The following is a 27,889-nucleotide window of genomic DNA, read 5'->3' as shown; positions in this document are numbered from 1 at the left end:
ATGGACATCGATGGTGGGGTCAAACAAGACATATTTGAAATTAATCAAGGTATTGTTAATATTTCGTATCAGACGGTTAATCCAATGGTTTCAGTTCTTTACTGTAAAGATCTGTCAGCTTGGCACATTTTTGCCCTGCCGGGTGTCTAACACGTGTAGTAGCTGAAAGCGCGACCTCCGATGGTGAGGCGGAGTGATGAGCAGGAGCCGGTGCCAGTCGAGCGGAGGCGCTGGGTGGTGGATTGGGGAGTGAGGAGATCGGAGAGGTGGGGAGTGAGGAGATCGGAGAGGTGGGGAGTGAGGGGATCGGAGAGGTGGGCACTGAGGGGGTCGGAGAGGTGGGGAGTGAGGGGGTCGGAGAGGTGGGGAGCGAGGGGGTCGGAGAGGTGGGGAGTGAGGGGTCGGAGAGGTGGGGAGGTGCCAGGGAGTGAAGGGATTTGAACACGAGAGTGAGAGCATCTTGAAGTGGATGTGTTGGGTGATGGGGAGCCAGTGGAGCCTGGGCCAGAGCGGGTGAGATGTGGGGATGGAGTTTGGTTCAGGTCAGTGTGTGGGCGGCAGAGTCTGAATGAGCTGATCTTGTGAATAGTGGAGCTGAGGAGACCGGCGAGGAGGGGGTTGCAGTAATCCAGGGGGAGGTGACAAACACATGCACGAGGACTTCGGCTGTATATGGGGGTAATCACTATGTTATGTGATTGCATAAAATAATAATAATAATACTTGTATTTAATAGAACAAAAAGCCATTAAGTGAAGGCATGTTGTTGAGTGTAAGCCTCGGGATGTGTGTTTGCATCTACTCAACACTGTAATACTCTGTAAGTTTCTAAGTCGAGAGAGGATGTGTTAAACTTTGGTATTTTATTGAAAAATCGCTGAACAAAATCTCCTTCTTCCATTGGAATTTTCAGAAATGGACATCGATGGTGGGGTCAAACAAGACATATTTGAAATTAATCAAGGTATTGTTAATATTTCGTATCAGACGGTTAATCCAATGGTTTCAGTTCTTTACTGTAAAGATCTGTCAGCTTGGCACATTTTTGCCCTGCCGGGTGTCTAACACGTGTGGAAACCCATCATCTGCTTAAGAGTCTCCAAAGCCGAGCTGAGAATTCCCCACATCCCACCTATACATGGAAATCCCAGAGAGATTGTTGGAATGGAATGCTCTCTCTCTTTCTCTTTCTCTTTCTCTCTTCCCTGGAGGGACACATCCTGTTTACCTAATTCCAGACAGTATTACAGCAACAACAATAAAATGACATTTGTAAAGTTCCTTTCATGTCGGGAAGAAGTCCCAAGGCCTTGAACAGTCAGAACTGGACCCGAATGTGGGGGGACAGGGTTGATATGAGGGAGGGCAGAGAGGTAGGAGGGCGGCTGAAGGCATGGTCAAAAAGGAGGGTCTTGAGTTGTGCCTTGAAGAAGGCAAGGGAGGGAGCGAGGGGAAGGGGATGGAGTTCCAAAGGGTGGGGGCAGAGAGGCTGAAAGCCCGGCCACTGATGGTAGGGGAGGTCGGGTGGGAGACCTGGAGCAGGCAGAAGTCTGCTGAACGGAGGTAGTGGACAGGTTGATGGGGATCAGCAGGTCAGAGATGTAGGAGCCGTGGGGGGCCTTGAAAATGAGAACGAGGATTTTGAATTCGATCCTCTGGGGGAATGGGGAGCCAGTGGAGTCAGGAGAGGGTGGGGGTGATGGTGTCACTGAGCCTGGTGCGGGAGAGGACACGAGCTGCAGAGTTCTGGATGATCCCCAAGAGTTGGGGAGGCTGACAAGGAGGGAGTTTCCGTACTCGAGCCTTGAGCTGACGAATGTGTGTATGAGGGTTTCAGTGGCCTGAGGGGTGAGGCAGTGGCAGAGTTGTGCAATGTTTTGGAGGTGGGGGAAAGCAGAGCGGGTCATGGCTTGGATATGGGGGAGAAAGGACAGTTGAGGGTCAAACACGATGCCCAGGTTGCTAACTGGCTGGTGAGGTGGAGTGTGCAACCATGGAGCTGATGCTGCCAGAGCCTGAGGTGCTGAGGCGCTGACGTGAGCCAATCAGGAGGGCCTCAGCTGACATTCAACTGTAGAAAGTTGGCTCTCATCCAGGACCTGATGTCAGACACGGAGTCTGTCCTGGAATCAAGGGTGCAGGCAGAGATATAGAGTTGGGTGTCATCCACATACATGTGGAAATTGACTCCATGTCTGTGGATCATGTCACCAAGGGGGAGCATGTAGAGGTAGAAGAAGAGGGGACTGAGGACAGAGCCCTGAGGAACACCACACAAAACTGCGTGGGGCTGGAAAAGAAACCGTTGGTGGAGATAAATTGGAGGCAGTGTGAGAGCTAAGCCCTGAACCATTCAAGGACAGAACCTTGAAGGTTGAGGTGAGAGGAGAGCCGGTGGAGGAGGATGGAGTGGTCCATGGTATTGAAGGAAGCAGAGAGATCGAGGAGCACGAGGAGGCAGAGGGAGCCCTGGTCACAGATAGAAAGGATGTCATTTATCACCTTGACCAGAGCAGTTTCGATGATGTGAGCAACACGGAAAAATCGATTGGAGAGGCTTGTGAAAGGAGTGGTAGGAAAGGAAGGAGCCAGGCTGGGAAGCAACAACTCTTTCCAGGACTTTCGAAAGAAAAGGGAGGTTGGAGATGGGCCGGAGGTTAAAAGGCAGGGATGGGTCCAAGGAAGGGTTTTTCAGCACAGAGAGATTGTAGCTGTTTTAGGGGGATGGGAACAGTGTTAGGAGCAGGTTGGCAAGAGCCAAGGCTTGGGGGGCCCCAGAGTGTGTGTTGGGGTAACTGCTGGAGTCTAACCAGCTAAACCCACACAGCTTGGTCATTGATATAATAATAATAATAATAATCCTTGCATTTGATAGAACGCTTTTCACGTCTTCTCGACATCCCAAAGCGCTTCACAGAATATACTGTAAAGTGAATTCACTGTATACTTGTGGGCGAACGCGGCGGCCAATTGCGCACAGCAATGTCCCACAAACAGTCGTAGATTGAAAATGACCAATTTATTATTGGTTTTGGTTTTGGAGGATTATTATTAGGCTCTGTGTGGCTTAAGGAAACTTGCCCAAGGTTTCGCCCTCTGCCTGGAATTGAACTCAGGTCTCTCACTTGCAAAGCGAGTGCTCTAACCACTGAGCTACAGGACTCCACAATCATTGTCTGGCAGCTTTCCCGCTGCTTGTCCAGCGAGGACCCCCCTCCCCGTTAGTTAGGGCTTTGGCTGTGGGGTTACCAGGAGCTGAGGGGAGGATTCCCGGCCCCCAGTGACTGGTCGGCCCTTCCAGGTCCTGCTGATGAGCCGGGCCGGGCTGTGCTACCATCAGCAGTGAGTGCCCCGGGACACTGCGGCCCCTCCTGGTCAGGACCCGGACTGGAGACCGGCACAGAGAGGGGGGCCGGTACTGACATTCCGTTGCCAAACATGTCACCTTGGGGCCAGTTCAGCTCCAAGGAGATCCCAATTACCTCACCCCCCCCCCCCCCCCCCCACCCCAGGAGGATAGCAGTCATGGAACGAGTGGACAATATTATTTGGGGATTGTTGTCCAGGACACCGGGAGAGAGAGAGACACTCCCTTCTCTTTTCCAATAGCCCCGCAGGATCTTTACCATCCACCTGAACAGGCAGACGGGACCTCGGTTTAACATCTTGTTGGTGGTTCCAACAATGCAGTACTGCCCCAGCACTACATTGAAACATCAGCCAAGATCCTTTCTGTGTCAACTGAACCTTTACAGGACTCTGAATGTTGTTCCTCTTCTCCGCAGACCTGGGGCTGAATCTCCTAGAGGGCGACATTAAAGTTAACAAGGTCAGTTAATGAATTCCATGAATTTTATAACATAACATGTTGGAGCAGGAGGAGGCCATTCGGCCCTTCGAGCCTTCCCTGCCATTCAATCATGGCTGATCTTCTCATCTAACTCCAGCTAATAACCTGCCCCCTGACCCTGCGTTATCCCCATATCCCTTAATCCCTTTTGCAATAAGAAATCTATCTATCTCATCTTGAATATGTTCAAGGACTGAGCGTCAACAGCCCTTTGGGGTAGTGAGTTCCATACATTCACTGCCCTTTGAATGAAGAAGTTCTTCCTCAACTCAGTGCGAAAGGGCTGTCCTCTGATTTTAAGGTTGTGACCCCGGCTTTAGTTTCTCCAACCGGGGGCAATCTCCCACTATCTACTCTATCATGGCCTTTGATGATCTTATAGGTTTCTATAAGATCCCCTCTAATTCTTCTATATTCTAGAGAATATAGGCCCAAATTGGTCAGCCTATCCTCGTAACTCATCCCCTTCATCCCTGGTACTAACCCAGTAAATCTACACTGCACCCCCTCCAAGGCAAAGACATCCTTCCTTAAATGAGGAGAGCAAAACTGGACACAGTATTCCAGGTGTGGTCTCACCAGGGCCCGAAACAGTTGCAGCAACACTTCCCTACTCTTATACTCTAATCCTTTCATAATGAATGCTAACATACCGTTCGCCTTCCTGATGGCTCGAGGCACCTGCAGACTAACTTTCTGTGATTGGTGTACAAGGACACCCAAGTCCCTTTGGACGCTAACACATTCCAATCTCTCCCCTTCTAAAAAATAACCCGCTCTACTGTTTTTGCTACCGAGGTGGCACTTCCCTACATTATACTTTATAGTCTGTCACACATAATGATAATCCTTGCATTTGATATAGCTCTTTATCATGTCGTTGAGCCGTCTCAAAGCGCTTCACAGAATATACTGTCAACTGAATTTATTATGTATATTTTGTGGGTGAAACACAGCAGCAAATTGTACACAGCAATGTCCCACAAACAGTCGTGGATTGAGAGACCAAATTATTATTATCCCCGGAAAAGCAATCCGACAATTGACTAACGGATTCCTACTCACTGCTAAGTGAACAGAGGTATGTGGAGTAAGGAAACTTGCCCAAGGTTTCATCCTTCTTGGGTCACCTTCAACCGCGCCTTGGGTCACCTTTCCCCCCCCTCCCCCCGGCTCGGTCCCGGGATCCATTACTGTAAAGCGCTCTGAGACATCGTCCGGCGTGGAGGGCGCTATGTAAATCCAAGTTGTTGTTGTTGCTTGGGAATTGAACCCAGGTCCTCTCGCTTGCGAGGAGAGTGCCAGAAACCATCCCCCCTGGGCCGGATGTGGCCCACAGGCCACCAGTTGCACCACTATGAGCCACAGATGGGGCTTGAACCAACAATCTTCTGAACCAGAGACGAGAGTTCTACAAAATTAGCCACGATTACATCTGGCTTTAACCAGGAGGTCAGTGGGCCACCAATGGTGTGTTTTGTATGTGCGTTCATGCTCCTCAAAACTGGATAACCCTGGCTTAAGTCTTCATTGCTGTCAATATCCCAGCCACATTTATTTATGTTTTTATATAAAGGCCTAACTCATCACTGAGTCCTCTTCCCCTTGGGGTGACAGGTTATCAGGAATTTACTTTAATTCATACATTACATGTAACAATGTTCACCCTATCGTGGCTATTATGGTGCATATATCGACTGTGGGCAGCCCTGACTTGGCTAGTGTTGCTTCTGATTCCAGGCATCCCACAGAAGGAAGGTTGGGTTTGGCCTGTGGCCAAAGACCATCCCATACTACATGGAGAATAATCTAGGTGAATATTGCTATGGGCATAAGCAGGTTGGTTTTAACATCTTTTGTGGAGTTCTGCTGGTTGGTTAGTGTGCTCACCTCACAAGCGAGAGGATCTGGGTTTGAGTCCCGGGCAGGGCGAAACCTTAGGCAAGTTTCTTACCCCACACACCTCTATTTACTTAGCAGTATGTAGGAACCTGGTTGTTAGTCGATTGGCAGATCGGTTTCCAGGGGTAATAATCTCTCGCCCAAAAAAAATTTGGTCCCTCAATCCACGACTGTTTGTGGGACGCTGTGTTTGTGCAATTGGCTGCTTCATTTCGCCAACAAAATACACAATCAATTCACTTTACAGCGTATCCTGTAAAGAGCTTTGGGACGTCTCGAAGACATGATAATGTGCAATATCAAATACAAGAATTATTATTATTATTATCAGTCTGAGTCTGCCAACCTAACTCTAATTTATTTTAGAGAATTAGAAATAATAATTATCTTTACATTTGTTATGACACCTTTCATGTCGGGAGAACTTCCCAAAGTACATCACGGATATACCACAAGTACAATAGCTTTTTAACTGGTTTACATACAATACAAAATTTGATCAGGAGAAGGTCCAAAGGTGCTGAACAGTCAGGAATTAGAATCCGTGCGGTGGGGGTAACGGACATGAAGGCCCGACCGCCGAAGGTGGGTGAGCTGGGCGGGGGACATGGAGCAGGGCGGTGAGAGTAGGTAGGTTGATAAGGGGTTAGCAAGTCAGAGAAGTAGGAGGGGCAAGACCATGGAGGGCCTTGAAGGTGAGGATGAGAATTTTGAACGCGATCCTCTGAGGGATGGGGAACCAGTGGAGTCGGGCGAGGGAGGAGGTGATGGGGTTACAAAGCCTGGTGTAGGAGAGGACATGGGCTGCAGAGTTCTGGATGATTTGCAACTTGTGGCAGGACGAGTTAGGGAGGCCGACAAGCATAGTTGGCATAGTCAAGCCTGGTTGTAATGAAAGCGTAAATGAGGGTTATGGTGGCCTGAGGAGTGAGGCAGTGGGGGAGTCAGGCAATGTTGTGGAGGTTGGAGAAGGCAGAGCGGGTCATAGCATGGATGTAGGGGAGAAAGAACAGTTGAGGGTCGAACAAGATGCCTAAGTTCCTGACTGGCTTAATGAGGTGGTGTGTGCATCCATGGATGCTGATGCTGCCAGTGCCTGGAGGGTGGACGGGAATCAATCAGGAGCCTCGGTCTTTTGATGTTCAACTGTAGAAAATTAGCTCTCATCCAGGACTTGATGTCTGATGGTGTCAGGACAGCAGTGGGTCCTGGGATCGAGGGTGGAGGCAGACACGTAAAGTTGGGTGTCATCCGCATACATGTGAAAGTTGACCCCACATCTACAGATGATATCACCAAGAGGGAGCATGTACAGGTTGAAAAGGAGGGAACCAAGGTCAGAGCCCTGAGGAACACCACACAAGAATGGTCCACAGGGTCGAAGGCAGATGAGAGGTCGAGGAGGATGAGGAGGCAGAGGGAGCCCTGGTCACAGATGGACAGAATGTCATTTGTTACCTTGACCATGGCTGTTTCTGTGCCGAGGGCAGGAAACCCAATTGGAGGGGTTCATGAAGGGAGTGGCAGGAGAGGAAGGAGCGAAGCTGGGAAGCAACAACTTTTTCAAGGACCTTGGAAAGGAAAGGGAGGATGGAGATGGGGGATAGTTTGTGAGCAGGGATGGGTCCAGGGAAGGTATTTTTCGGATAGGATTGATAACAGCTATTTTTAGGGGAGGTGAGAATGGACAGAGAGGTTGATGAGGTCTGAGAGTAAAGGGGCAGAGGAGGTGGAGCTGGGAGGTAAGGAGAGGGGTAAGGATGGGGTCGAGGGAGCAGGTAGTGGGCTTCATGCGGGTTATAGTGGTAGTGCGAGAGGAGGGGGAGACAAGTTCGAAGGTGTGGAGGGAGGGATGGGTATTGGCTGGAGTGTGAAGGAGAGATGGGGAGGGGGCGGCAGTTGGGAGAGGGGAGGCAGCTGAACGGATCCCCTCAATTTTGGTCTCAAGCAAATCCAGCATCTCCTCGCAGTTAGAGTTGGAGGAAAGAATGGGCGAGGCGTGAGAGGGTAGACGGAGGAGCCGGTTGGTAGTGGAGAGGAGAAGCCTGGGGTTGTCCTTGGCCTTCAGGATTACCTTGAAATAGACAGACGATTTAGCGGAGTCAAGGGCGGTGCAGTAGTGTTTATGTGGTCCAGCCAGATCTGCTGGTGGACCGTTAGATCAGACTTGAGCCAGGTGGGTTCAGTGGCACACACCTGACCCTTGAGTGAGCAGAGGTGTACCAGGGTGAGGTTTGTGAGTAGGAGATGGTTCGGGAGGTGAGAGGGGCAAGGGCATCCAGAGTGGTGGAGTGGGAATTGTGGAGGAGAGTGAGCGAGGAGGATATATCATTGCGGGAGGTAGGCCAGAGGGGGAGGAGTTCAAACGATTTCAGAGCAGCGGAGAGGGAGTGAGGAGAGATTATTTTCCATAGGCGGTAGGAGATGGAGGTGGGTTGGGTGGCGGTGGGGAGAGAGTTGGGCAGTTAAGGGAAATTAAATAGTGATCTGAGATGGCTTTATCGGTGATTGTGAGGTCTTTGTCACCTCTCAGCTGGACTACCCTAACGCCCCCCTCGCCGGTCTCCCATCCACCACCATCCATAAAATACAAATCATTCAAAACTTTGCCGCCCGCATTCTCACCCGCACCAAACTCCACTCCCCGATCCCCCCAGTCCTGGCCCTCCCCCCCACCCCCAAACCCCTCTCCCCGATCCCCCCAGTCCTGGCCAGACTGCACCGGCTCTTGTCCCAGAGAGGATCCACTTCAAGATCCTCAACCTCGTATTCAAATCCATCCACTCGTCTGCACCCCCCGACCTCTTTGACCTCTTCTCTCCTCACAACAGTACCCGTTGCCTTTGTTCCTCCGGGTCTGGCCTTCTCCTCGTCCCCCAAGTCCTCCGCTCCACCCTCGGCGGCCGTGCCTTGAGCCACTGTGCCCCGAGGCTCTGGAACTCCCTTCCTCACTCCCTTCGCCTCGTCCCCTATTTTCAGGTCCCTACTGAAGACCTTTTTTTCCGACCGCTCCTTTGGTCACCTCCCCCTGGCTCCTATTACTATTGAGCACAGTGATGGGTTTCCACATGTGTCAGACACCCGGCAAACCAACCAATCAATCAATCAATCAATCAATCAATACAAATTGCAGTCCATTCTCCTGAACTGAACTCTTTTTTGTTCCTAAAGAACTGGGTATCAAAGGTCTTATCATGAAAGCTTTTGAACAGTACCGTCTGAAAACCTGCATTGATTTTAAACCTTGGGCAGGAGAGAGAAACTACATCTCATTTCAAGATAGTGATGGGTAAGCCTTCTCCTAGTTCTCACTGCTTCTCCTCAGCATCTTGTGCATTTATTTATATTATATATTATATATTCAGTGTTCTGGGACGCTCCTCTGCATGAAGGACACAATGTCAAATGCAAGGTTTATTATTATTATATAAAGTTGTTGTTGTTGTATATTGTTCTGCAGGTGCTGGTCCTTCATTGGCAACCAACAAAGAGGGAAACAGAATGTGTCACTTCAGCTGAGCTGTAACGAGATTGGCATCGTAGAGCACGAGATCCTTCATTTCCTGGGAATGATTCACGAGCAATCCAGAGATGATCGTGACGACTACATCACAGTCATTTGGGATCAAATTCAAACTGGTAAACAGGAGGTTTCACATTAGAACTTTTTACTGTCTATGATTATATATTACAACAACAACTTGCACTTATATTGTGCCCTGCACGCAGGGTAGTGTCTCAGAGCGCTTAACAGTGGCAGAGGCTGACTCCGAGCCGGGAGTGGGGGGAGGAGCGAAGGTGACCATCAGCACGATTGAAGAGGAAGGTCAAAGAGAAAGGGAAGAGAGGGGGCAAGGCGGAGGGAGAGTGTTCCAGAGTTCGGGATGTCGTGGCTGAAACAACAACAAAATTACATTTGTATATAGCTTCTTTCACGTTGGGAGGACGTCACAAGGCATTGGAAAGTGCGACCTCTGATGGTGGGGCAGAGGGTGTGAGGGACGCGCAGGAGCTGGTGCCAGTCGAGTGGAGGCATCTGGTGGTGGATTGGGGAGTGAGGGAGTCGGAGAGGTGGGGACTGAGGGGGTCGGAGAGGTGGAGAGTGAGGGGGTCAGAGAGGTGGAGAGTGAGGGGGTCGGAGAGGTGGGAGTGAGGGGGTCGGAGACGTGGGGAGTGAGGGGGTCGGAGAGGTGGGGAGTGAGGGGGTCGGAGGTGGGGAGCGAGGGGTCTGAGAGGTGGGGAGCAAGGGGTTCGGAGAGGTGGGGAGTGAGGGGTTCAGAGAGATGGGGAGTCAGGGGGCCGGAGAGATGGGGAGTGAGAGGGTCGGAGAGGTGGGGAGTGAGGGGGTCGGAGAGGGTCGGAGAGGTGGGGAGGTGCCAGGGAGTGAAGGGATTTGAACACGAGAGTGAGAGCATCTTGAAGTGGATGTGTTGGGTGATGGGGAGCCAGTGGAGTCTGGGCCAGAGCGGGTGAGATGTGGGGATGGAGTTTGGTTCAGGTCAGTGTGTGGGCGGCAGAGTCTGAATGAGATGATCTTGTGAATAGTGGAGCTGAGGAGACCGGCGAGGAGGGGGTTGCAGTAATCCAGGGGGAGGTGACAAACACATGCACAAGGGTTTCGGCTGCATATGGGGGTAAGGTACGGTCGGAGGTGGGCAATGTGGTGGAGATGGAGGAAGGCCTCCTGGTCAGGGACCGGATGTGGAGGAGGAAGGACAGCTGGGGTCGAACCGGATGCTTAGATTGCGCACTGGTTTGGTGAGTGTGAGGGAGAACCCAGGGAGGTTGAGGAGTTCAGATCCACAGAAGTGAAGATATTGACGGGAGCCAAAGAGTATGGCTTCCGTCTTGTCCCCATTCAGCTGCAGGAAGTTTACACTCATCCAGGCCCTGATGTCTACCAGACAAACTGATAGAACATTGGCAGACCTGGAATTGGTGCTGGAGGAGGCAAAGCAGATTTGTGTGGTTCATCCGCATACATGTGGACGTTTATCCCGTGTCTAAGGGTGACATCGCCCAGAGGGAGCTTATAGATAAGGAAAAGAAGAGGCCAAGCCCTGGGGCACCACACAAGTCGCTGGGCGGGGGCACAAGGAGAAACCATTTGCTGAGATGAAATGGAGGCAGTTGGTTAAGTAGGACTCGATCCCACTCAGGTAGATGAGGGAGGAGAGCTGATAGAGGAGGATGGCGTGGTTGACTGTGTCGAATGCGGCAGAGAGATCCAGGAGGACAAGGAGACAGTGGAGCCCTGATCACAGATAGAGAGAATACAACTGTTTCCTATCCATGTCCTCTAATTTTGTCATTTGGTTTGTGGGACGATGCTGTGTCCAATTGGCTGCTGAATTTCGCCCACAAAATATGCAGTGAATTCACTTTACAGTAAATTCTGTGAAGCGCTTTGAGATGTCTTGAAGACTGATAAGGTGCTATATCAAATGCAAGGATTATTATAAGCCCTTTTGAGAAGCTTCAATGATGTCATAAGGCGCTATATCAAATAATAATCCTTGCATTTGATATAGCACCTCATCACATCGTTGACATGTCTCAAAGTGCTTCACAGAATATATTGTAATGTGAATTGACTGCATTGTGTGGACAAAATGTGGCAGCCAATTGCATAGCAGTGTCCTACAAACAGTAGTGGATTGAGTGACCACATGTTTTTTATTTTGAAGGAATATTACCCCCAGAAAAGTGAGCCACCAATTGACTAAAAACCGGATCCCTACTTACTGCTGGTAAACAGAGGTGTGTGGAGTAAGGAAACTTGCCCAACATTTTGCCCTGCTGGGGAATCAAATCCAGGACCTCTCACTTGTGAGGCAAATTCTCTAACTACTACACTGTAGGACTCCATGTTCAAGGATTATCAATATTAGAAAAACGATAATAACTTGCATTTATATAATGCCCTATGTAGAGTCTCGGAGCGCTTTACTTTTGCTTATTGAGCGAGGTCAGGCCTGCTCACCCCCATTAGCCAAATTCCCCGAATATGTTCCATTTAGGGAACGAGGGTTGTCCTCGGAGAATAACCCCTCCCCTCCTCTTCCCCCAAACCCTTCTCGGACACAAATTAGCAAAGGACAATAGGGACCTGAACATAGGAACAAGAGGAGGTCATTCAGCCCCTCGAGCCTGTTTCACCATTCTATGGCTGATCTGCATCTCAACTATATTTACCCACCATTGCCCCATATCCCTTGATCCCCTGAACTAACAAACATCTGCCCACCTCAGTCTTGAAAAATTGAATGGATCCAGCCATAATCCACAGCCTCTGAGGGTGGGGAAGAGTTCCAGATTTCCAGTAGCCTTCGGGTGAAACCTGTCTTCACACCCCCTGAACAGGTCAGGTGATGGGATGGCCTCTGTAGCATGAGCCTTGTGACCAGGGGCTCTGTGTGAGGGCAGGTCATACTCCTTGGGTGGGAAGTGCTGCAATACCGACTCCAACCAACACAGGGTTCATAGCTGTTGCCAGGAGCTCAATCCTTTGAGCTCAATTGGCTGTTCAAGCGCTATGGAATGCTATCCTGCATGAGGACACTATATAAATCCAAAATGTTCTTGTTGCTCTGGCACCTCACCACCAATCATCAACAGGACAACGTTTCTGGCCATTACTAGCTCAAGGAGTAACTGATAAGAACCGATACTGTAGTGTCCTGTAGGGTTAGAGCACTTACCTTGCCGGCGAGAGGACCCAGATTTGATTCCCAGGCAGGGTGAAGCTCTCGGCAAGATTCCTTACTCACACGGCTCTATTTACCAAGCAAGTAAGTTGTTAGTCGATTGGCGGATCACTTTTCCGGGGGTAATAATCCCTTCAAAATAAAATAATAATAATAAGTTGGCCACTCAATCCATGACTGTGTGTGGGACGCTGCTGTGCGCAATTGGCTGCCACGTTTCGCCCACAAAATACACCGTCAATTCACTTTAAAGTGTATCCTGCGAAGCGCTTTGAGATGTTTTAAAGACGTGAAAAGGCGCTGTATCAAATGCAAGTATGATTATTATTATTGTCCCAGTACTATTCATGTATGTCAGTAATCAGTTGCTAACATCCATTTCAGACAAAGTCCATAATTTCAACAAATTCAGTGCAACACTTATGTCTAAGCTGAACGTACCGTATGACTACATGTCTGTGATGCATTATGGTGGCACCGCATATTCCAAAGACAATAACCTCACCATACTCACCAAAATCCCGGAATTCAACATGTTGATCGGCAACGCATGGAACTCAGTGATCAGGATGTTCAGAAAGTCAATCAACTGTACAACTGCAGTAAGTTACAGCTATCTGAGTAGAACCATGGTCATGGGAAGGGTAGGAGCAAGGAAAGGAAGGAAGATTTTCTTTTGGTCAGCAGGGTGTCCGAAACCCATCACTTGTTTAAGAGTCTCCAAACCCAACTGAGATTTCCCCAAGGCTTGGGGGACCCCAGAGTTTGTGTTGGGGTAACTGCTGGAGTCTAACCAGCTAAACCCACAGAGCTTGCCATTGATATCACTGTCTGGCCAGCTTTCCTGCTGCTTGTCCAGCTAGGACCATCCTACCTGGCTTGCAGGGTTAACATTTATATAGATGAAAGACGTCTCAAAGGATATTACACAGTCTAACCAGCTAAAACCACACAGATTGCCATACATACATACATACATGCAATTTATTAAAATAATAATAATTTGGTCTATCAATCCAGGACTGTTTGTGTGACACTCCTGGGTGTAATTGACTGCCATGTTTCACCCACAAAACACAGTCAATCTACTTTACAATATATTCTGTGAAGCGCTTTGAAACGTCTCAATGGCATGATAAGACGCTCACCAACTCACTATTGAGGCTGATGCATGAAGTCCCTCACTGAAGTGGCCAACATGAAAAGAAACTGTAACCCAACCAAAGTTAGGGTTCACAGGACAAGGCAGGGAGTAAGAACCCAATCTTAAATCCAAACAGAAGATTATTTTGCGGTGAAGTTGAAAGTTGAATGATGTCCACCTTTTCTCTTGCTGTTCCTTTGCCCAGCCGGGCGTCTGACACATGTGGAAATCCATCAGCATTTTTACAAGTCTCCAAACCAAGCTCTTCCTTTGTGTTTCTGTCAGCCTCTTCGCTCACCTTTTTAGACAGTTGTGATTTTGAAGAGCCAAACATTTGCAGCATGGTTCACAGCTCAGCAAGTGTCATTGCTTGGCGTCACATCAGACGTGAGACCAACTACAACAAAGGGAACAAGTGTAACGGTAAGGTATATCGCCCTGCTGTCAACCGCTTTCAAAACTAGACACTGCACTTGCGGTTTTTTCCTGCAGTCTCATATCTTAAAACGTGGAGTCCAGTAGCTCGCCTCACAAGCGAGAGGACCCAGGTTCCATTCTCAGGCGGGAGGAATCCTTGGGCAAGTTTCCCTAAGCCACACACCTCTGTCTACCTAACAGGAAGTAGAAACCCGGTGTTCAGTCGATTGGTGGATCGCTTTACCGGGAAAAATAATCCCTTCAAAAATAAATAAATAAATAAAGTAATAATAATTTGGTCACTCAATCCACGACTGTTTGTGGGACACTGCTGTGTGCAATTGGTTGCCGCGTTTCACCCACAAAATACACAGTGAAGTTACTTTACAGTATATTCCGTGAAGCGCTTTGATTCGTGTCAATGACTTAATAAGGCGCTATATCAAAAGGAATATTATTATTATAATACTATGTTTAATATGTACAGGTTTTGGCAACTTCATGTATTTCGACACCAGCACAGGGAACATAGGAGATCGAGGCTTTTTGAAAACCAGGACATATCTCCCGAAGAGAACATTTCAGTGCTTGCAATTCTACTATTACAAAAATGGGAGTGAAGAGGATCAGCTGAACGTTTGGGTCAAAATATATGACAAGATTAACAGACGTGTTAACTCAACAAACGTCCAAACTATTGGAGGTATGTCAATGAACAACAACAACAACTTGCACTTACACAGTGCCCCTCATGCAGGGTAGTGTCTCACAGCACTTGACAATGGCAGAGCACGATGCTGAGCTGGGGGGAGGGGGAGGGGGAGGTGACTGTGCGCACGGTCGAAGAGGAAGGTCTTCAGGTGGGACCTAAAGATGGGGAAGGAGAGGTAATAATAATAATAACAATAATAATCCTTGCATTTAATACAGCACCTTATCACGTCGTTCACATGTCTCAAAGCGCTTCACAGAATATACCACAAAGTGAATTGACTGTGTATTTTATGGGTGAAACACGGCAGCCAATTGCACACAGCAGCGTCCCACAAACAGTCGTGGATTGAGTAGCCAATTTTTTTTTTGAAGTGATGTATTATTGTGCATTTTGCTGAGGAAGGTCTTCAGTCATCATTTAATAGAGGGAAAAGCCTGCAAAGCTTCGGGGTGTAGTAGCTGAAAGCAACAACAGCAACAACTTGCACTTATATAGCTTTCGTCACACAGAGTAACGTCCCAGCCCGATTTATATAAAGCACTAACGCCGTTGGTGGAGGGGATGAGGGACAAGCAGGAGGCTGGAGCCAGCCGATCGGAGGCAGCGGGCAGTGGAGTGGGGAGCAAACAGGTCAGAGAAATGCAAGGACGATTATTAATTATTATTTTCCTTCCAGGCACAGAGTTCGGCTTTTGGCAGCTTCACCACATCAGCCTGAACGCCACCAGACCATTCCGCATCGTCTTCGAAGGAGTGAAAGGCAGCAACAATTCGAGCGGAGGCATCTCCATCGACAATGTGAACCTGTCAGAAACCAAGTGCCCCACCCACATGTGGCACATCACAGATTTCAACAGACTATTGAGAACGAGCCCCTCAGGGAAAGACGGAAGAATCTTTAGTCCCAAATATTACTCCAGCGATGGATATGCTTTTCAAATTGTGCTGTTTGTGAACGGTACAAAGCATATCCCGTATCACCTCTCTGTCTTTCTGTTTCTAATCAGCGGACTTTACGATAACAGCCTGCAATGGCCTTGTCCTTGGAAGCAAGTCACCATATCTCTCATGGACCAGCATCCAGATATCCGACACCGTATGTCTAACCAACGCAGCATTATTATGGATCCCGAGGATGTCATAGACACAGGTCAATTGTGTATTGTATTACCTCGTTGCATCGATTAATAATCCCTGCATTTGATACAACGCCTTATCACATCATTGAGACGTCTCAAAGCTCTTCACAGAATATACTGTAAAGTGAATTGACTGTATATTTTGTGGGCGAAACGTGGCAGCCAATTGCGCACAGCAGCGTCCCACAAACAGCCGTGGATTGAGTGGCCAAATTATTATTTTTTTGGAAGGGATTATTACACCCGGAAAATTAATCTGCTAATCGACTAACAACCGGGTTCCTACTTACTGCTGGTAAACAGAGGCACGTGGAGTAAAGATACTTGCCCAACATTTTGCCCTGCCCAGGAATCAAGCCCAGGTCCTCTCACTTGTGAGGTGAGAGCTCTAAACACTGAGCTACAGCATTACAGAAAAAGGGGCTTAATCTTAAAATTAGAGCAAAGCCATTTAGGAGTGAAATCAGATTTTCAAGAGGTGAATAGTTTTGTTAGGTCAGGGATATGTGGCAAAGAGGGTGAGATTATATCAACAACAACAACAACTTGGACGTATATAGTGCCCCCACTCCGGACGGCATCGCAGAGCTTCACAGTAATGGATCCCAGGACCGAGCCAGGGGGAGGGGCCAGGGGAGGGGGAGGAGCCAAGGAGGAGCCAGGGGAGGGGGAGGAGCCAAGGGAAGGAACCAGGGGGAGGAGCCAAGGGTGGGGGAGGAGCTTGGGAGGAGCCTGAGGGAGGGGGAGGAGCCTTGGGGAGGGGGAGGAGCCAGGGGAGGGGGTTGGGGGGGGAAGGTGACCAAAGGTGCCGTCGCAAAGAAAGATCTTCAGCCGAGACCTGAAAATAGGAAGAGAGGGGACGAGGGGAAGGGAGTGAGGAAGGGAGTTCCAGAGCCTCGGGGGGTAGTGGCTGAAGGCACAGCCGCGAGGGGGGAGCGGAGGCCTCGGGGGACGAGGAGGAGGTCAGACCCGGAGGAACGAAGGCAATGGGCACTGTTGTGAGGGGAGAGGAGGTCAGAGAGGTCGGGGGGGGCAGAGGAGTGCAGGGACTTGAACACAAGGTGAGGATCTTGAAGTGGATCCTCTCTGGGACAGGAGCCGGTGCAGTCTGGCCAGGACTGGGGGATCGGGGAGAGGGGTTTGGGGGTGGGGGGAGGGCCAGGACTGGGGGATCGGGGAGAGGGGTTTGGGGGTGGGGGGAGGGCCAGGACTGGGGGATCGGGGAGAGGGGTTTGGGGTGGGGGGGAGGGCCAGGACTGGGGGGATCGGGAGAGGGGTTTGGGGTGGGGGGGAGGGCCAGGACTGGGGGATCGGGGAGAGGGGTTTGGGGGTGGGGGGGAGGGCCAGGACTGGGGGATCGGGGAGAGGGGTTTGGGGTGGGGGGAGGGCCAGGACTGGGGGATCGGGGAGTGGGGTTGGAGGGTGGGGGGGAGGGCCAGGACTGGGGGATCGGGGAGACGGGTTTGGGGTGGGGGGGAAGGCCAGGACTGGGGGGATCGGGGAGAGAGGTTTGGGGGTGGGGGGGAGGGCCAGGACTGGGGGGATCGGGGAGAGGGGTTTGGGGGTGGGGGGGGAGGGCCAGGACTGGGGGGATCGGGGAGAGGGGTTTGGGGTGGGGGGAGGGCCAGGACTGGGGGGATCGGGGAGAGGGGTTTGGGGGTGGGGGGAGGGCCAGGACTGGGGGGATCGGGGAGTGGGGTTTGGGGTGGGGGGGAGGGCCAGGACTGGGGGGATCAGGGAGTGGGGTTTGGGGGTGGGGGGGAAGGCCAGGACTGGGGGGATCAGGGAGTGGGGTTTGGGGGTGGGGGGGAAGGCCAGGACTGGGGGGATCGGGGAGTGGGGTTTGGGGGTGGGAGGGAGGGCCAGGACTGGGGGGATCGGGGAGTGGGGTTTGGCGGTGGGGGTGAGGGCCAGGACTGGGGGGATCGGGGAGAGGGGTTTGGTGCGGGTGAGAATGTGGGCGCAGAGTTCTGGATGATGTGGAGTGTATGGATGGTGGTGGAGGGGAGACCGGTGAGGAGGGCGTTAGAGTAGTGCAGCCGAGAGGTGACACGGACCAGGGTTTCAGCGGCTTTTGGGGAGAGGTATTGGCGGAGACGGGCGATGCGTCGGAGGTGGAAGAAAGTGGTGCTGGTGAGGGACCGGATGTGGGGGAGGAAGGATGATTGGGGGTGGAACCTGACGCCAGGGTTGCGTACGGGTTCGGAGAGTTTTAGGGGGAGGTCGGGCGGGTGGAGGAGGTGAGGACCGAGAGATTTTAGACATTGACGTGAGCCAAAGAGTGTGGCTTCCGTTCTGTCAACGTTCAGCTGAAGGAAGTTTGCGCTCTTCCAGCCCCTGACAGGCAGAGAGGTGAAAAAATAGAGTTGGGTGTCGTCCGCGTACATGTGGAAATGTACCCCATGTCTACGGATGACATCCCCAAGAGGGAGCATATAGAATATTAATTCATCTAATATCAAGTATTAGAAAGAGAAGGATTATTTACTGCAGAGTAAGAGTAACAGAAAATGCTAGAATCTCAAGGAACACTTGCTCCAGGGCAAAGTGAGTGAAAAACAAGTGTGAATTATGGGAGTATAATGGTCAGTTGACCAGATGGATAAAATCTCAAAGAACCGTGTAACTTATATAGAGTTGCTTGGATTAGTGACTGCAGAGTAAGAATTAACGTCAAGTGAATTGACTGTGTATTTTGTGGGCGAAAAGTGGCAGCCAATTGTCCACAGGGTGTCCCACAAACAGTCGTGGATTGAGTCCAATTTTTTTTGAAGGGATTATTACTTCCGGAAAGTAAACAGCAATTGACTAACAACTGAGTTCCTGCTCCTGCTGGGTAAACAGGCTTGTGGAGTAAGGAACCTTGGTCAAGGTTTCATCCTGACCAGGAATCAAACCTGGGTCCTCTGCGCTAACCTCTATTCTACAGGACTAGTATGTGTTAACTTGGCTCAGTGGTAGCATTCTTACCTCTGAGTGGGGTCAAATCTCACGTCAGGACTTGGAATCACACAGTCTAAGCTGATGCCCCAATACAGCGCTGGGGGGGGGGTTGCACTGTGGGAGGTGCCGTCCTCGGGAGGAGACGTTAAACCGAGGTCCCGTCTGCCTGTTCAGGTGGATGGTAAAGATCCCGCGGGGCTATTGGAAAAGAGAAGGGAGTTTCTCTCTCTCTCCCGGTGTCCTGGACAACAATCCTCCAAATAATATTGCCCACTCGCCCCACGGCTGTGTGTGGGGCACTGCTGTGTGCAATTGCCCACAAAATTCACAGTCAAGTCATTTTACAATGTATTCTGTGAAGCGCTTTGAGAGGTCTCAAAAATGTGATATATCAAACTACATCAAATGCAAGGATTATTATTATTATTACTCACATTCATTGTTATCTGGCTTGCTCTGCAGGTAATCAAACATTCGCGAGATGGGATAGACCGGATAAAGTAGGAACACGGATAAAGGGCCCTGATGGCATTGAATATCGCATTGGGGAAGGAAAAGGGTCATCGATGTACATATCCCACCAGAGACTGAGAAGCAGAGACTTTATTAAGGAAGGCAATGTTTTTTTCCTTTTAACCTGGGAAGGTACAATTTTATATTTATGTTTAGTATATTTTTGGGGGGTCAGCCAAGTGTCTGACACATTCGGAAACCCATCAGTTGCTTAAGAATCTCCAAACCAAACTGAGAATTCTATGCATTCCAATTACGCATAGAAATCCCAGAGAGAGATTGTTGGAATGGAATGCACTCTCTCTCTCTCTATCTCTCTCTCCCTGGAGGGACTCATCCTGCCTACATAATTCCATATTAGGCGCAGGTTGGCAAGAGCCAAGGCTTGAGGACCCCAGAGTGTGGGGTATAACCAGCTGAAACAGTCACATCCAATTCACGTGGAATCTATGACGAGATTTTGTGTTTTCCATTCCTGTGGGTAAAATTTTGACTGATTGTGATGTGATAACCTAACCGTGTGAGTAGGTGTTAAAGCTGATACCTGTATTTAGGGAACACCCAAACATGCCAACCATTCTCAATTTCCCCACTGACACATGTTACATCAACAGCGCCTTGAGACGTCTCAAAGACATGATAAGGTGTTATATCAAATGCAAAGATTATTATTAATTATTAATAATAATTATTATTATTATCACAAGTCAGCCTTTTCACAGGGAGTCGAGGAAGAACTTCTTCACTCAAAGGGCGGTGAATGTATGGAACTCACTACCCCAAAGGGCTGTTGACGCTCAGTCCTTGAACATATTCAAGACTGAGATAGATAGATTTCTTATTGCAAAAGGGATTATGGGATATGGGGGTAAGGCAGCGTCAGGTTATTAGCTGGAGTTAGTTTAGAAGATCAGCCATGATTGAATGGCAGGGAAGGCTCGAAGGGCCGAATGGCCTCCTCCTGCTCCTACATGTTATGTTATGTTATGTTAATAGAGCTTTTCTCTTTCAGACATATCGCACCTTTTAACATATCAATCCAAACCCTCACCACCTACACCCACCGTGCCTCCAGGCTCCAAACCGAATGTTTCTGTGTTGTGCGTTGATTTTGAATGTCAGAACGGTGGTGTCTGCATTGTGGCAAATGGGAAACCTGTTTGCAGGTATTGTACTTTATTCATAACTTCAAATATTCTGTTTCACCGTTTGGTAAACCGGTAATACAGGAAAATGCTACCTGGATTTTGACTGGAAGAGTTACTGGCGGTGGAGGGGGATTAAATACACCTCTCCAGCAGAGTGTAATCTAGCAGTAATTAATAATTAATAGAATCATAGAATCATACAGCACAGAAAGAGGCCATTCGGCCCATCATGTCCCCGCCGGCTCCTAAAAGACCAATCCAACTCAATCCCACCGGCCCTCTTTCTCCCATAGCCCTGCAATCCTGTCCTCTCCAAATACCCGTCTACTTCTCTCTTAAAAGTTGTTATTCAATCGGCTTCCACTACCCTTTCAGGTAATGCATTCCAGATCCCAACAGCTCGCTGGTTCCTAACCTTCCCTCTGTTTCTTTTAACAACTATCTTAAATCGGTGTCCTCGGGTTACTGACCCTCATGACAGTGGGAACAGTTTTCCGGTTCAACCTGTCAAATCCTCTCATGATCTTGAAAACCTCTATTAAATCCCCTCTGAATCTTCTCTGTTCTGGGGAGAATAATCCTAGTTTCACTAACCTCTCCTCATAACTAAGGTCCTTCATTCCTGGTACCATCGGGTAAACCTCCTTTGCGCCCTCTCCAATGCCCTCACATCTTTCCTAAGGTGCGGAGCCCAGAACTGAACGCAGTCTCCAACTGAGGCCTAACCAACACTTTATAAATATTCAGCATTACCTCCTGACTTGTGTACTCTATGGCCTATTTATAAAGCCGAGTATCCCGGATGCTTTTTTAACAGCTTTATTACCTGTCCGGCCACCTTCAGAGATTTGCTGATGTGGACCCCCAGGTCTCTCTGTTCATTTGCCCCCTTTAAGATTGTACCATCAGCTTATATTGCCTCTCCTCATTCTTCCTACCAAAATGCAACACTCACATTTCTCCACATTAAACCTCATCTGCCACGTTTCTGCCCATTTGACCAATCTGTCTAAGTCCTCTTGGAGGCTGGTGCTATCCTCCTCACCAAAAACTGTTAGGTTTGTCAGACACAATCTCCCTATAACAAATCCATGTTGACTGTCCTTTATATTAAACCAAATAATTTGGTTTAATAAAGGTCACATAATAAAGGTTTAATAATGCTAATAATTTGGTCACTCAATCCACGGCTGTTTGTGGGACACTGCTGTGTATAATTGACTGCCACATTTCGCCCACAAAATATACAGTCAATCCACTTTACAGTATATTCTGTGAAGCGCTTTGAAACGTCTCAACAACAACAAACAACAACTTGCATTTGTATATCACCGTTCACACAGGGTAACGTCCTGGAGCTCTTAATAGTGGCAGAGTCTGAACCCCAGCCAGGGGGAGAGGGAGGGGGCAGGTGACCTTAAACACGATCAAAAAGGAAGGTCTTTTGGGGAGATTTGAAAGTGGGGAGGGAGGGGGCAAGGCGGAGGAATTGAGGGAGAGAGTTACAGAGCTTCAGGGCTTAGTGACTGAAAGCACAGCCGTCAATGGTGGAGCGAATGGGGCGATGGACGAACAGAAGGCCGGAGCCAGCCAAGCGAAGGCAGCAGATGGTGGAGTGGGGTTGAGCACGTTGGAGAGGGAGGGAGGGAGGTGTGAGGGCCTGAAGGGATTTGAAAACTAGAGGATTCATAGATTCATAGAATGTTACGGCACAGAAGGAGGCCATTCGGCCCATCGAGTCTGTGCGGCTCTTTGACAGAGCGTCACTTTCACTGACCCCAATCACCAGCTTTCTCCCCATAACCCCACAAACCCGTCTTCCCCGATACCTGTCCAGTTCTCTCTTAAAAGCTGTTATGGAATCGGACTTCACTGCCCTTTCGGGCGGATCATTCCAAATCCCAACAACTCGCTGAGTGAAAACATTTCTTCTAACCTCCCCTCTGCTTCTTTTGGTGATATCTTCAGACTGTGACCGTGGGTCACAGACACACCTACCAGCGGAAACAGCTTTCCCTGTCTCGCCTGTCGAAACCTTTCATGATCTTGAAGACCTCTATCAGGTCCCCGCGTAACCTTCTCTGCTCTAATGGGAAAAGTCCTAACTTCTCCACTGTCCTCATAGCTAAGGTTCCCCATTCCTGGTATCATTCTCGTGAATCTCCTCTGTACCCTTTCCAGTGCCTTCATGTCCTTCCTGAGGTGCGGTACCCAGAACTGGACGCAGTACTCCAGCTGAGGCCTAACCAGTGTTTTGTACAGATTAACCATAACCCCTACTCTTATACTCTATGCCCTACTAATAAAGCTCAGTACACCAAATGCCTTTTTACTGCCCTATCTACCTGTCCCGCTACTTTAATGAATCGCTTACTTGAACACCCAGATCTCTCTGTACGTTCACCCCCTTAAGATTGAGCTCCAAGTCTATATTGCCTCCTATCATTCTTCCTATCTAAGTGTATCATCTCACACTTATCCACATTGAAACCCATCTGCCACATGTCAGCCCATTCCACCATTCTGTGTATGTCTGTCTGCAGTCGGTTACAGTCCTCCTCACTATTTACTACCCGACCTAAGAACATAAGAATTAGGAGCAGGAGTCGGCCATTCAGCCCCTCGAGCCTGTGCCCCGCCATTCGATAAGATCATGGCTGATCTTCAGACCTAACTCTAATTAACTGCCCTGTCCCCATATCCTCTAATCCCTCTGTTTTTTACAAATCTCTCAGTCTCAGCCTTGAAGATGTTCAAGGACTGACTGACATCTACAGCGTTCTGGGGGAGTGGATTCCATAAAGTCACTGCCCTCTGAGTGAAGAAATGTTTCCTCAACTCTGTTCTAAAAGGCTGACCCTTAATTTTCAGACTGTGACCCCCGGTTATAGATTCTCCTCCCGGGGAAACAGACCCTCAGTGTCTACTTTATCAGCCCTTTAATAATCTTATATGTTTCAATAAGATCTCCCCTAATTTTTCTGTACTCTGGAGAATACAGCCCCAGTTTATTCAGCCTATCCTCATAGGTCAGTCCCCTCATCCCAGGAACTAACCGAGTGAATCTGCGCTGCACCCCCTCGAGGGCAAGTATGTCCTTTTTGAAATAAGGAAACCAAAACTGCACACAATACTCTCGGTGCGGTCTCACCAAAGCCCTATACAGTTGCAGCAAGACTTCCCTACTCTTATATTCTAAACCTTTTGCAATGAACGCTAACTGCCGTTCGCCTTCTTAGTTTCTGCTGCACCTGCAAACTAACTTTTTGAGACTGGTGTACAAGGACACCCAAATCCCTCTGCACTCTAACACTATCTACAACAACAACAAGATTGCATTTATAGAGTGCCTTTCACGTTGGGAGGATGTCCCAAGGCGCTGGAAGTTGGGTCGGGACCCGAGCAGGGGGGAAATGGTCAGGGTGAGGGGAGGGAAGGGAGGGGGCGAGGAGGGGGGAAATGGTCAGGGTGAGGTGAGGGGAGGGAGGGGGCGAGGAGGGGGGAAATGGTCAGGGTGAGGTGAGGGGAGGGAGGGAGTGAGGAGGGGGTAGAGAGTCGAGAGGGGAGCTGAAGGCTGAAGGTCGAAGAGAAAGGTCTTGAGACCAGCCTTGAAGGAGGAAAGGGAGGAAGCGGCGCAGGCACTGGGGGATGGAATTCCAGAAGATCTAATCTCTCCCCCACTAGAAAATGATCTGTTCTTCTATTTTTTCTACCTACCGAGGTGAATAACTTCACACTTCACCACATTAAATTCCATCTGCCACCTACTCGCCCACTCCCCGAGCCTATCTATATCCCGCTGCAATCTTTTTGCATCATCCTCAGAGCTCACTCTCCCACCGAGTTTAGTGTCATCTGTGAATTTAGATACGTTACAGTCAATGTCCTCGTCTGGATCATTGATGTAAATTGTAAATAGCTGAGGCCCAAACACTGATCCTTGTGGCACTCCCCTAGTCACCTCCTGCCACTTCGAGAATGACCCGTTTATCCCTACTCTCTGTTTTCTACCCGTTGGCCACTCTTCAATCCATGTTAATATGTTCCCATTAATCCCGTGGGCCTTAACCTTGTGCAATAGCCTTTTGTGTGGCACTTTGTCAAATGCCTTTTTAAAATCTAAATATACTACACTACTGGTTCCCCCCTCTCTAACCTGCAGATACATCTTCAAAAACTCTAAAAGATTAGTTAAGCGTGACTTCCCTTTTATAAAGCCATGTTGACTGCCTAATCTTGTTATGGTCTTCCAGGAATCCCATAACGACATCCTTAATTGAGGACTCAAGAATTTTCCCTCCCACTGATGTCAGACTAACTGGTCTATAGTTCCCCATCTTCTCTCTCCCACCCTTCTTAAATAGTGGTGTTACGATTGCAATCTTCCAATCAATGGGAACCGGTCCAGAATCCAGAGAATTTTGGAAGATCAAAGACAAACCATCCACTGTCGCAGTAACCACCTCTTTTAAAACCCTGGGATGTAGGCCATCAGGTCCAGGGGATTTATCAGTTTTAAGATCTGATAATTTACCGAAAACCATTTCTTTACTTATATTAATTCCTCCAAGTTGCTCACTAACATTTTCTTCTTGGTTCATCTCTATTATTGGTAGGTTTTCAGTGTCTTCTAAGGTGAACCTAACTTTGTATCATCTGCAAACTTGGAAATAGTGCTCCCTATGGCCAAGTCCAGATCATTAATATATATTAGAAAGAGCAGTGGTCCCAATACCGAAACCTGGGGGACACCGCTGCACACCTCCGTCCATTGCGAGAAACACCCATTAACACCACCCTCTGCTTTCTGTCACTCAGTCAGTTCCTAATCCAAACGGCTACAGTCCCCTTAATACTGTGGGCCTCTAATTTCTGTATTTCTCTTATGCGGTACTGTGTCAAAAGCCTTTTTAAAATCCATGTAAATAATGTCCACCGCATTTCCCTCATCAACCCTCGCAGTCACCTCTTCAAAAAATTCCATTAGATTTGTTCGGCAAGATTTGCCTTTAACAAATCCATGTTGGGGTCTCTAATTACCTCGTGTTCCTCTAAGTAGAGATTTATTCTGTCCCGGATTATGGTCTCCAGTAGTTTTCCTATGACCGAAGTTAGGCTGACTGGCCTGTAATTTCCGGGCTTGTCTTTCTGCCCCTTTTTGTAGAGTGGGGTAACATTAGCCACTCTCCAGTCTCTTGGCACTACTCCTGTGTCCAATGACGATTGAAATATAATGGCCAAAGCCTCCGCTATTTGAACCCATATCTCCCACAGCAACCTTGGGTGAAACCCCTCTGGTCCTGGTGACTTATCAATTTTGAGCCCAGTCAATCTTTTCAGAACTTCCTCTCTGTCGATAGTAATCTGATCTATGTCCTCTGCCCTCTCACCAATGCTGCGGCATTTGGGGCATCCATTTCCGTTGTGAAGACAGATGCAAAGTACTCGTTCAGTACATCAGTCATCCCTCTGCCTCCACAACAAGATGGCCGTCATTGCCTTTGATTGGCCCCACCCTACCTTTAACTAACCTTTTTTCCTTTATGTGCTTATAAAATATTTTAGGATTCCCCGTTATGTTACCCGCTAACCTCTTCTCAAGATCTTAAAGTTGATCTGTTCAGTAATTGGGAGCCAGTAGAGCTTGGCAAGGACTGGGGTGATGGGGGTACGGAGCCTCGTGTGGGTGAGAATCTGGGAGCGGAGATCTGAATTAGTTGTATTGTGTGTGTGGTGTTGCTGCGGAGACAGCGGGGAATAGTCCGGCCGAGAAGTGACGAAGGTGTGGACGAGGGTCTCGGCTGCTGTGGGTGTGAGGTATGGATGGAGACGGGCAATGTAGGGGGAAAAAAGTGGTCCTGTTCCGGGAACAAATGTGGGAGGAAAGGAAAGCTGGGAATCGAAGCTGACGCCGACGTGGCGCACGGGTTTGGGGAGTCTGAGGGAGAGTCCAGGGGAGGTTGAGAAGTTCAAACTTGCAGGAGAGAACACGTTGACGGGAGCCAAAGATTACATCTTGCCAATGTTCAGCTGCAGGAAATTCCCCTCTCCCTCATGTGAAGGTCTAGCTTCCTCTTGAATGGAACTACACTCTCTGATTCAACCATCATTTTAGACAGCGAGTGCTATGAAGCTATTACTATATCAACGACATAATTTGTATTTATTATCAATAATAACAATTCCAGGACACCGGGAGAGAGAGAGAAACTCCCTTCTCTTTTCCAATAGCCCCGCGGGATCTCTACCATCCACCTGAACAGACAGATGGGACCTTGGTTTAACGTCCCAGTAACCCCCCCCCCCCACCCTTCACCAGCGCTGGATTGGAGCATCAGCTTAGACTGTAATTTAGTTATATAGCGGCTTTCACACCCAAGGCACTGACCTGACATTGGGAATGTGGCGCAAGGCCTAATGTGTTATCACATCTTCCTTTATAGGTGCCCAGCGGGCAATGGTTGGTGGTTTTCGGGCAAATACTGTAATATGTACGGGAAGAAAGAGGACGCCATTATAATGGCAGTGTCCTCAGCCTTTACTGTGTTCATACTAATGGTGGTGTGCACACTGGTCATCAGCCTCTCCCTAAAGCAGAAATACCAGAAGGAAATGAGAAAAAATAAACAAGGAAAAATATTTATAAATGTGAGTATTTACAACTTTATTCGTCAAATATTTGGAGTCCAGCAGCATATTGGTTAGAGCATTCGCCTCGCAATCGAGAGGACCTGGGTTCGATTCCCAGGCAGGGAGAAATTTTAGGCAAATTTCCACATGCTTGTTTATTTAGCAGTAAGTAGTAACGCAGTTGTTATTCGATTGGCAAATTGCTTTTTCCGAGGATTATAATCCCTTCAAAAAATAAATACTGTTAATAATAAAAAATAACAATTTGCTCACTCAACCCACGACTGTTTGTGTCGGCTGCCGCACTTCGCCCAAAATATACAGTCAATTCCACTTTACAGTATATTCTGTGAAGCGCTTTGAGACGTCTCAAAGACATGATAAGGCTCTATATCAAATGCAAGATTTATTATTATAATTGCAAGTAGTTTTTTAATCTTATAAAGAGACACTTTCTTTCTCTCTGTTGACGATTCAGGACATCCGCGTTATAACCCATTTGTAATGTAATCATCGGTGGTACAATATCTCAAGACCTGCTCACAAAGTAAAGGATGTTTCCAACCTGGGAGGTTTACTCAAAATTAATGAGAGAAGTATATTCTTTTTTTTAAAAAATTATATTACTCAACTTCTGTATTTCCCATTCAAATGTATTAAACAGTATTAAAAAGTAGTGTAGCTCAAAAGGGGCTAGTCTTCTGTAAGAAATAAAATCCTATGACAATCATGACTTTGTTTCTAAATCTATATTAGTAGTGCGCTCGCCACATAAGCGAGA

General features: G+C 48.6%; 1 protein-coding gene across 1 annotated transcript; it reads left to right on the top strand.

The window, feature by feature from the left end:
• Window positions 1–27,841, top strand: LOC103191077 (meprin A subunit beta). The gene is given in 15 exon segments (XM_042331726.1): window positions 1–49; window positions 914–964; window positions 3,786–3,829; window positions 5,591–5,663; window positions 8,924–9,041; window positions 9,213–9,391; window positions 12,844–13,002; window positions 13,005–13,061; window positions 13,889–14,026; window positions 14,508–14,723; window positions 15,412–15,885; window positions 19,280–19,462; window positions 20,343–20,496; window positions 26,922–27,126; window positions 27,587–27,841. Coding segments are annotated over 15 exon segments (2,127 nt in total). The 3' UTR covers window positions 27,614–27,841.
• The last annotated feature ends 48 nt before the right edge of the window (window positions 27,842–27,889 follow it).

The sequence above is a fragment of the Callorhinchus milii genome, unplaced genomic scaffold, assembly GCF_018977255.1.
Source record: "Callorhinchus milii isolate IMCB2004 unplaced genomic scaffold, IMCB_Cmil_1.0 Scaffold2, whole genome shotgun sequence".
Taxonomy (NCBI): Eukaryota; Metazoa; Chordata; class Chondrichthyes; order Chimaeriformes; family Callorhinchidae; genus Callorhinchus; species Callorhinchus milii.
Note: the sequence above shows the minus strand (reverse complement) of the source record. Positions and strands in the feature narration are given on the sequence as shown.